The 10,874-nt window shown below is 41.2% G+C and overlaps 1 protein-coding gene across 1 annotated transcript in view; it reads right to left on the reverse strand.

Moving 5' to 3' along the window:
* LOC124622351 (serum response factor-binding protein 1) overlaps positions 1–8,510 on the reverse strand; it is a 33,294-nt gene extending 24,784 nt beyond the window's left edge. The window contains exon 1 of the mRNA XM_047148027.1: positions 8,418–8,510. Within this exon, the coding sequence (XP_047003983.1) occupies positions 8,418–8,444 (27 nt within the window). The 5' untranslated portion in view covers positions 8,445–8,510. The remainder of the gene's footprint in view (positions 1–8,417) is intronic.
* Positions 8,511–10,874: the final 2,364 nt, after the last annotated feature.

Consider the following 10,874-nt stretch of genomic DNA (forward strand, 5'->3'; position numbering starts at 1 on the left):
ACACCCACCCCCATACAAAACCACACAAAACTGACATCACAAAACTCCCCAAATACCACTAAACACAATATTATCTGGAATCGGACACTTCCCTGACTATCCAAATTTTCAAAAATCCACTTTTTAGGCCGAAAAATAATGAACGAGGAGTAATTTATGAGAGTCTATTGTTTCCTATAGTTAGAGATCGTACACTACTAGCCACATGTAGAGCAAGAACACGGAACAAATGTTTACTTAATTTTTATGAATTTTTGAAATTTGATAATTTTCATTTTTTTTTGTTAAGTTTCGGGTTAGTTGCCTCAGGTGTGATTGAATATAAGAATATCAATATAATAGAGGGAAACATTCCACGTGGGAAAAATTACATATAAAAATAAAGATGAGGTGACTTACCGAACGAAAGCGCTGGCAGGTCGATACACACACAAACAAACACAAACATACACACAAAATTCTAGCTTTCGCAACCAACGGTTGCTTCATCAGGTAAGAGGGAAGGAGAGGGAAAGATGAAAGGATGTGGGTTTTAAGGGAGAGGGCAAGGAGTCATTCCAATCCCGGGAGCGGAGAGACTTAACTTAGGGGGAAAAAAAGGACAGGTATACACTCGCACACACACACACATATCCATCCACACATACAGACACAGGCAGACATATTTAAAGACAAAGAGTTTGAGCAGAGATGTCAGTCGAGGTGGAAGTGTAGAGGCAAAGAAGTTGTTGAAAGACAGGTGAGGTATGAGTGGCGGCAACTTGAAATTAGCGGAGATTGAGGCCTGGCGGATAACGAGAAGAGAGGATATACTGAAGGGCAAGTTCCCATCTCCGGAGTTCGGATAGGTTGGTGTTGGTGGGGAGTACCCAGATAACCCGGACGGTGTAACACTGTGCCAAGATGTGCTGGCTGTGCACCAAGGCATGTTTAGCCACAGGGTGATCCTCATTACCAACAAACACTGTCTGCCTGTGTCCATTCATGCGAATGGACAGTTTGTTGCTGGTAATTCCCACATAGAATGCATCACAGTGTAGGCAGGTCAGTTGGTAAATCATGTGGGTGCTTTCACACGTGGCTCTGCCTTTGATCATGTACACCTTCCGGGTTACAGGACTGGAGTAGGTGGTGGTGGGAGGGTGCATGGGACAGGTTTTGCATCGGGGGCGGTTACAAGGATAGGAGCCAGAGAGTAGGGAAGGTGGTTTGGGGATTTCATAGGGATGAACTAACAGGTTACGAAGGTTAGGTGGACGGCGGAAAGACACTCTTGGCGGAGTGGGGAGGATTTTACGAAGGATGGATCTCATTTCAGGGCAGGATTTGAGGAAGTCGTATCCCTGCTGGAGAGCCACATTCAGAGTCTGGTCCAGTCCCGGAAAGTATCCTGTCACAAGTGGGGCACTTTTGTGGTTCTTCTGTGGGGGATTCTGGGTTTGAGGGGATGAGGAAGTGGCTCTGGTGATTTGCTTCTGTACCAGGTCGTGAGGGTAGTTGCGGGATGCGAAAGCTGTTGTCAGGTTGTTGGTGTAATGATTCAGGGATTCCGGACTGGAGCAGTTCGTTTGCCACGAAGACCTAGGCTGTAGGGAAGGGACCGTTTGATGTGGAATGGGTGGCAGCTGTCATAATGGAGGTACTGTTGCTTGTTGGTGGGTTTGATGTGGACGGACGTGTGAAGTTGGCCATTGGACAGGTGGAGGTCAACGTCAAGGAAAGTGGCATGGGAATTGGAGTAGGACCAGGTGAATCTGATGGAACCAAAGGAGTTGAGGTTGGAGAGGAAATTCTGGAGTTCTTCTTCACTGTGAGTCCAGATCATGAAGATGTCATCAATAAATCTGTACCAAACTTTGGGTTGGCAGACCTGGGTAACCAAGAAGGCTTCCTCTAAGCGACCCATGAATAGGTTGGCATACGAGGGGGCCATCCTGGTACCCATGGCTGTTCCCTTTAATTGTTGGTATGTCTGGCCTTCAAAAGTGAAGAAGTTGTGGGTCAGGATGAAGCTGGCTAAGGTAATGAGGAAAGAGGTTTTAGGTAGGGTGGCAGGTGATCGCCGTGAAAGGAAATGCTCCATCGCAGCGAGGCCCTGGACGTGCGGAATATTTGTGTATAAGGAAGTGGCATCAATGGTTACAAGGATGGTTTCCGGGGGTAACAGATTGGGTAAGGATTCCAGGCGTTCAAGGAAGTGGTTGGTGTCTTTGATGAAGGATGGGAGACTGCATGTAATGGGTTGAAGGTGTTGATCTACGTAGGCAGAGATACGTTCTGTGGGGGCTTGGTAACCAGCTACAATGGAGCGGCCGGGATGATTGGGTTTGTGGATTTTAGGAAGAAGGTAGAAGGTAGGGGTGCGGGGTGTCGGTCCGGTCAGGAGGTTGATGGAGTCAGGTGAAAGGTTTTGCAGGGGGCCTAAGGTTCTGAGGATTCCTTGAAGCTCCGCCTGGACATCGGGAATGGGGTTACCTTGGCAAACTTTGTATGTGGTGTTGTCTGAAAGCTGACGCAGTCCCTCAGCCACATACTCCCGACAATCAAGTACCACGGTCGTGGAACCCTTGTCCGCCGGAAGAATGACGATGGATCAGTCAGCCTTCAGATCACGGATAGCCTGGGCTTCAGCAGTGGTGATGTTGGGTGTAGGATTAAGGTTTTTTAAGAAGGATTGAGATGCAAGGCTGGAAGTCAGAAATTCCTGGAAGGTTTGGAGAGGGTGATTTTGAGGAAGAGGAGGTGGATCCCGCTGTGACGGAGGACGGAACTGTTCCAGGCAGGGTTCAATTTGGATGGTGTCTTGGGGAGTTGGATCATTAGGAGTAGGATTAGGATCATTTTTCTTCGTGGCAAAGTGATATTTCCAGCAGAGAGTACGGGTGTAGGACAGTAAATCTTTGACGAGGGCTGTTTGGTTGAATCTGGGAGTGGGACTGAAGGTGAGGCCTTTGGATAGGACAGAGGTTTCAGATTGGGAGAGAGGTTTGCTGGAAAGGTTAACTACTGAATTAGGGTGTTGTGGTTCCAGATTGTGTTGATCGGAATTTTGAGGTTTTGGCGGGAGTGGAGCTGGAAGTGGGAGATTGAGTAGATGGGAGAGATTGGGTTTGTGTGCAATGAGAGGAGGTTGAGGTTTGCTGGAAAGGTTGTGAAGGGTGAGTGAGTTGGCTTTCCGGAGGTGGGAAACCAGGAGATTGGATAGTTTTTTGAGGTGGCACCACTGCTGAAGCCCAGGCTATCCGTGATCTGAAGGCTGACCGATCCATCGTCATTCTTCCGGCGGACAAGGGTTCCACGACCGTGGTACTTGATCGTTGGGAGTATGTGGCTGAGGGACTGCTTTCAGACAACACCACATACAAAGTTTGCCAAGGTAACCCCATTCCCGATGTCCAGGCGGAGCTTCAAGGAATCCTCAGAACCTTAGACCCCCTGCAAAACCTTTCACCTGACTCCATCAACCTCCTGACCGGACCGACACCCCGCACCCCTACCTTCTACCTTCTTCCTAAAATCCACAAACCCAATCATCCCGGCCGCTCCATTGTAGCTGGTTACCAAGCCCCCACAGAACGTATCTCTGCCTACGTAGATCAACACCTTCAACCCATTACATGCAGTCTCCCATCCTTCATCAAAGACACCAACCACTTCCTTGAACGCCTGGAATCCTTACCCAATCTGTTACCCCCGGAAACCATCCTTGTAACCATTGATGCCACTTCCTTATACACAAATATTCCGCACGTCCAGGGCCTCGCTGCGATGGAGCATTTCCTTTCACGGCGATCACCTGCCACCCTACCTAAAACCTCTTTCCTCATTACCTTAGCCAGCTTCATCCTGACCCACAACTTCTTCACTTTTGAAGGCCAGACATACCAACAATTAAAGGGAACAGCCATGGGTACCAGGATGGCCCCCTCGTATGCCAACCTATTCATGGGTCGCTTAGAGGAAGCCTTCTTGGTTACCCAGGTCTGCCAACCCAAAGTTTGGTACAGATTTATTGATGACATCTTCATGATCTGGACTCACAGTGAAGAAGAACTCCAGAATTTCCTCTCCAACCTCAACTCCTTTGGTTCCATCAGATTCACCTGGTCCTACTCCAATTCCCATGCCACTTTCCTTGACGTTGACCTCCACCTGTCCAATGGCCAACTTCACACGTCCGTCCACATCAAACCCACCAACAAGCAACAGTACCTCCATTATGACAGCTGCCACCCATTCCACATCAAACGGTCCCTTCCCTACAGCCTAGGTCTTCGTGGCAAACGAACTGCTCCAGTCCGGAATCCCTGAATCATTACACCAACAACCTGACAACAGCTTTTGCATCCCGCAACTACCCTCACGACCTGGTACAGAAGCAAATCACCAGAGCCACTTCCTCATCCCCTCAAACCCAGAATCCCCCAACAAACTGTCCATTCGCATGAATGGACACAGGCAGACAGTGTTTGTTGGTAATGAGGATCACCCTGTGGCTAAACATGCCTTGGTGCACAGCCAGCACATCTTGGCACAGTGTTACACCGTCCGGGTTATCTGGGTACTCCCCACCAACACCAACCTATCCGAACTCCGGAGATGGGAACTTGCCCTTCAGTATATCCTCTCTTCTCGTTATCCGCCAGGCCTCAATCTCCGCTAATTTCAAGTTGCCGCCACTCATACCTCACCTGTCTTTCAACAACTTCTTTGCCTCTACACTTCCACCTCGACTGACATCTCTGCCCAAACTCTTTGTCTTTAAATATGTCTGCCTGTGTCTGTATGTGTGGATGGATATGTGTGTGTGTGTGCGAGTGTATACCTGTCCTTTTTTCCCCCTAAGGTAAGTCTTTCCGCTCCCGGGATTGGAATGACTCCTTACCCTCTCCCTTAAAACCCACATCCTTTCATCTTTCCCTCTTACCTGATGAAGCAACCGTTGGTTGCGAAAGCTAGAATTTTGTGTGTATGTTTGTGTTTGTTTGTGTGTGTATCGACCTGCCAGCGCTTTCGTTTGGTAAGCCACCTCATGTTTATTTTTATATGAATATAAGAATATGATTTTTGCACAGTTTGTACGCCTATATGATAGCAACATACTGTAAAAATTTTAACACTGATATCTGGCTCAACAAAGATATGAATTTTTGAAAATGAGGAGATAATTCACTGATAACTGTACAACTGATCTTATGGCTGTTACCTATCATGTGTGATAGTGGTGAGATATAATCAATTATTATTTAAGTAAGGTACTGAATTATATACAAAAAGTGGAAACATCACTGAAATTAACATTTATATTATTTTGACATCTTAAAATAAATATTTTCAAATAAAACCCTTCGAAGTGCGACTGTTTCTAAACCTGGTGGTGAATGTTGAGAACACTATTTCTTCAGACAGCTTCTGTGACATAGAATAAGACCTCCCAGTTGCTGTGGTAAGCTCAAGCACTGGAAGTTTCCTTAAAATATTTTTCATTGGCACCAAACTTTGTCACTAGTAGATTTCTTGAATGATGTTCTTGGGCCAGCAGGTGGTAAAAATGCACAAAAACATCATTGTTTTCCAAACTCACTCTTTCAACCTCTGCAAGCCACCACTGCCCATCATACACACATGCCACTACGTCTTTCAACATTAAAGACAAGAGATGTAATTTCACTCATACAATGATCCTCATAAATATTGATTTCAGGTGTTACATAGCACCGAACAAAGTTTTCTGCAATGCCAAGGAATTTGTGGAAATGCATTGTTCCTTTAATTGCTATACAGTTTTGAAATCTGGTTTGAAGTGTTGTTTTCATATGCAGAAGCACTTCTTTCTTGATCAGAAAATGAATCCAACTGTGAAAAATCACTAAAATTAATATTATCCTTGCAAAAGACATACATGTCCTGTACTGTGAGAATTTGGTCTGTGATTCGACTTTGTAGGCTGGCTGTACTTACTTCATGTTTTGTTGTACCTCCTACTCCATCACATGCATTTTTACTATGGCAAGACGCAAAAAAGTGCCATTCAGCCTACAGCCCAAAGTCAACTTTGTGGCTGCACAGATCTGAAAAAGTCTTTTTGTTCTTATACTGACTACCACTTCCATCTGAAAAGTATATCACCTTCTCAATGTTGGGAAAATTTTCTTTTATGTAATTTATTACATACTTTTGAACACATTTACAGCCAAAGTGATGTGCTCCAAGTAGTCACTTAGAATGCAAATTGAAGAACTGCAAACTTCATCTTTCTCATTTTTAAAGCAGAGAATAAATGGATGCACTGTTGCCTGATCATTGACCCAGTGGTACCCTTGTATTGCATCCTGAATCACAAACGTAAAATTTTCTGCAAAATCAGCTAGCACTATGCATTCAGTTTCATGAAGTTGGCCGAAGATCATCATTCAAAAAAATCTATTAGTGACAAAGTTTGGATACAAAAGGAAAAATGTTTTGAGGAAGCTTTCAGTGCTTGAACTTACCACAGCAACTGGGAGGTCTTATTCTATATCACAGAAGTTGTCTGAAGAAATAAGTGTTCTCAACATTCACCACCAGGTTTAGGAACAGTCGCATCTCGAAGGATGTTAATTGAAAATATTTATTTTAAGTATTTCAAAATAATATAAATGTTAATTTCATGATGTTTCCACTTTTTGTATATAATTCAGTGCCTTACTTCAATAATAATTGATTATATCCAGCCAATATCACACATGGTAGGCAACAGCCATAAGATCAGTTGTACAGTAATGTGAATTATCTCCCAATATTCAAAAATTTATATCTTTGTTGACAGTTAGATATCAATGTTGAAATTTTTACAGTATGTTGCTATCATATAGGTGTGCAAAAATCATATTTTTATATTCAGTCCAACCTAAGATAACTAACCCCAAACTTTACAAAAAATAAAAATTTTCAAATTTCAAAAATTCATAAAAAATTAAGGAAACATTTGTAAGTGTTCTTGCTTTATATGATGCTAGTAGTGTATAATATCTAACTACAGGAAACAACATACTCTCATAAATCACTATGTGTTTGTTATTTTTCGGCCTAAAAGTGGATTTTTGAAAATTTGGATACCAAACTTTGGAGATCATTTTGACTGGTTATTTTTAATTTAGGGTATTTTGTGTAATAGACAATGTTGTAGAGGACACTTTTCTAAAAACAATCATGTCAATTGGAATATTGTAACTTAACCAGTGTAGAGACATTCAAATTTTCAGTAATGTCTCCAGACTGAAAAATTGTTGCATTTCTACAAACAAAAATTGCTGCCATCCAGTAAATGTGCAAGATAAATTATTGAAAAAAACTGTTTTGCACTTTTCAAATATGGGACAATCACATATAAAAAAAAAATTAAAATATTTAAAATTGGTCAAGCAACCATCACTGGACCACTTCATATGGATTGACCCATAATAGAGTTTACTCAAATTCTGTACGGGTCCCATATACTTAATATTCTAGCCTGGATCACAAGAGTATTTTGTAACTAATCTATTTTTTGACTGATTGCATTTTCCTAGTATTCTACCAATGAATTAAAGTTTGCAACAAGTATTACCAATGACTGAGTCTATATGATTATTTGGCCAGAGTGGCATTGGACTCCCTAAAATACTGGTTGTGGTGTGAGAATGAAGTCTAGATAAGGTTGAAAGGTGATGATTTATTAAGGGGTGGTAAATGCCAAATCATGGTTGCGGCAACAGCCTGACCTGTAGCCTATCTTAATTTTGACGTCAGCGTCTTATACGTGTACGCAAATTCACGATATTTATATTAGGTAATTGACAAGTTTCCGAGTGTTTTGATGAGTGTTATTAACATGTTTTGTACATAAAGTAAGAAAATTGGAACAGAGGTCCATTACATGAATTTTACCAAAATTTACTTCATAGCCCTACGAACTGTCGTACTCAACACTCACTGATATTATGGTCATGAATACCATGTCCGGTCGCTTTGTGACGCGCATAATTTTACATTTCTGTATATTAAAAGCAACTTACCAATGTTTGTACCAGTTTGAAATCTTATCTAGCTATAACTGAATAACTATGCAGCTATGTTTCTGCCACCGAGATTGCTATTAATACTGTCTGCAAACTTATACATTGTGACCGGTAACGATAAATCAAATAAAAACAATCGCGATACAAATCACTGCAAACAAAATTGTTATATCGCAGAAAATCAATAGTAACAAGAATTTTGTGCGTACGAGGAGGAGAGGTTGGGAAACAGACTTACAAATATGTTCACAATACGCTTTTGTAAACCGCAGTAATCTACAGAAAAAAGTGCAAGTGATAAAAGTTACCGCTGCAATTCAAGTACGATAAAAATATTTCTACAAAAAGTTCTATATTTACAACAAAACACAGTCAAACCTCATTATTCAATCTTAGCTTCTCCATCGTACACAAAACACAAACACTACACCCACATGTCCTGCAATTGTAAACACTATCAAAGACCGACACAAGAAAGATGTCTTCAGATCGCTGTCAGTGATGCTCCGTTCTAGAGAGCACACAAACCTTGCCTATTTTTACCTCCATGACACAAACGCTTCGTTGTAACACGAACTGTGGAGGTCATTGGTGTAGTTACTAAACTGCACAAAGTCATTGAAAACTTCCGTATTATCAAAAATCTTTATTTACTATCATATTTGAACATAGGAATTCGTCCCGATAGACTCGTCTAAAACCGCCCATCATTTCAAGCCATGAACTGCCTTATTTTTAGTTCACATTTAGACATCCCTTCACATTTTAAAATATCATTTTTGTTCCACTTACATCCAGTAATTATGTTATATTATAAAACCGATGTTCTGCCAACCAATTTTTCAATTCAACGTGAAAAATTCTAACGACCTAGAAACAGCCGAAGATGGAAGTTTTCAGAAATATTTTGTAGGAATAATAACCAGTTTTTACCATCTGTGTCTAGGAATATAAATTTTTCTTTTAGATAGTGTTCCGTTAGTAAATGGTCTCTTACAGTATGTTCATTCTTGTTATAAATCGTTTCGTTTCGTTATTTCTTTTCTTAAAATTTATAATAAATGACGAAATATTAATTGAAGCAGTTAGGCAGCAGTCTGAATTGCCCTGTATTATATTTCTAGAGTAGTTTTTTATACATACCGTTACAGTATTTAATATTTTACTATGAAATGGATTGCATTATGGCTGCAACTTACAGTGAAAGAAGCACTGCGTGTAGAATCAAATTTATTAGTACGTGGAATTTGTATGTTGTCAGGCATTTGTAGTGTTCCATAATGAAGGGTACTGAAACCTTCAGACACTGCAAGTTTTTTAACTATGTGTTTGGGGCAGGCTTATATTGTGTGTGAAACAGTTTTTCAAGCATCAGTGACAAATATCTATGTTGTTTCACTAGCTAACTCGTGTACAAAAAAGACATTTGAACTATTAAAAACCAAATACAAGATGTAAAGAAAGCTTATAGTTCTCGAAGGGAACGGCATTGAGGGAGACATGAACATTGCACAAAACTTTGCACTGGAGTATCAACTAAACTTAATCTTAACAAGCCAATTTTTCAAGGGATGTGATGGCAGCTCGTAACACAATGTTCCTTTTGATATTTCTGGGCGCAATTTAATGTAACTAATGAAAAAATTGATGCTTCGACTTTCTAAAATATACAGATTCCTTTTCTCGAGCTTTTTGATAGTGTGTGAATTTCCCCTTCTGTAGCACTTACAAATGAGGATTCCAACATCGACATACATAAACTACTGCAGTGTGAATGTGCACTTCACCTGTAACAACAACTGAAAATCATCTTGTGAAGATCGCAATTCCCGTGAAACAAACAGCTGAGGACAGCCATGCGAGTTGTGATCACGTGACTTGAACTGACTCGACATGCCATGTCGTGATGAATAGTGACTACCACAGTCTAACATAAAGTTGCGACACTTTGTCTCGATTTTGTTGCCTACTATGCCAGCAGCACCCTAAGCAGCCAGTAAGTAAAACTGTTGAGTTCGGCGAGATTGTGAAAGGGAAAGCGAATAGTAGCTGTTTAGCTTGGTTTGTACAATGGTTTTTACAAACGGGAGAATGTGCAGCGCAATAAATTGTAGCAACAACAACAACAAGGAGACACCAGATCAGTCTTTTTTTCTTTCGGTTTTTGAGGATCCTGAGAGGTATGTATATACCATCATGTTACTAAACTGTATTGTCAGTATTCGCTTGCAAACTACATGTGTATTAATGATTAACGTTTCGTTTTAGGAACATACAATGGCTAGTGAGGAGCAGACGAGAAGATCTTCTGAAGAAAGATCCTGCTTTCCTTTACAATAATGCTAAGTTTTGTTCGCCATGAACCAAACCGGTTCATGAATGCAGACAATAATAAACTCGTGTGGAATGCAGTACCCACACTGTTTAACAACCCAAATAAACCACTCCACTTGACAATGAAGAGGAAACTGCCACATAGGTTCGAAATCTGTCTAAAGCTGTAAAACAGTCCTATGGCACAAAAGCAGCCAGTTCAACTCTCTGTCTATCAGTGCCAGATTCATATGCATCGTCATCACAGATCTGCTTCGACAATGAAGTAGTCATATTAAGTGCAGTTATTTGTGTCTTGCAAAAGTGTGTGATCGCTAGATTACGTGCAAAACTATTACAGAACAGGGAAAGTGCCTATCATTTTAAGTACAGACAGCAACAGAAACTGTATCAAAAGGATCAAGTGAAGAAGGACAAACAAATTTTGAAGACTATAGGATCCTGATATTTAAAAAACAGATGACCTTGACTCATTGTTAAGCCAGATTTGCACGCCACTGA

The sequence above is a fragment of the Schistocerca americana genome, chromosome 7, assembly GCF_021461395.2.
Source record: "Schistocerca americana isolate TAMUIC-IGC-003095 chromosome 7, iqSchAmer2.1, whole genome shotgun sequence".
NCBI classification, from domain to species: Eukaryota; Metazoa; Arthropoda; class Insecta; order Orthoptera; family Acrididae; genus Schistocerca; species Schistocerca americana.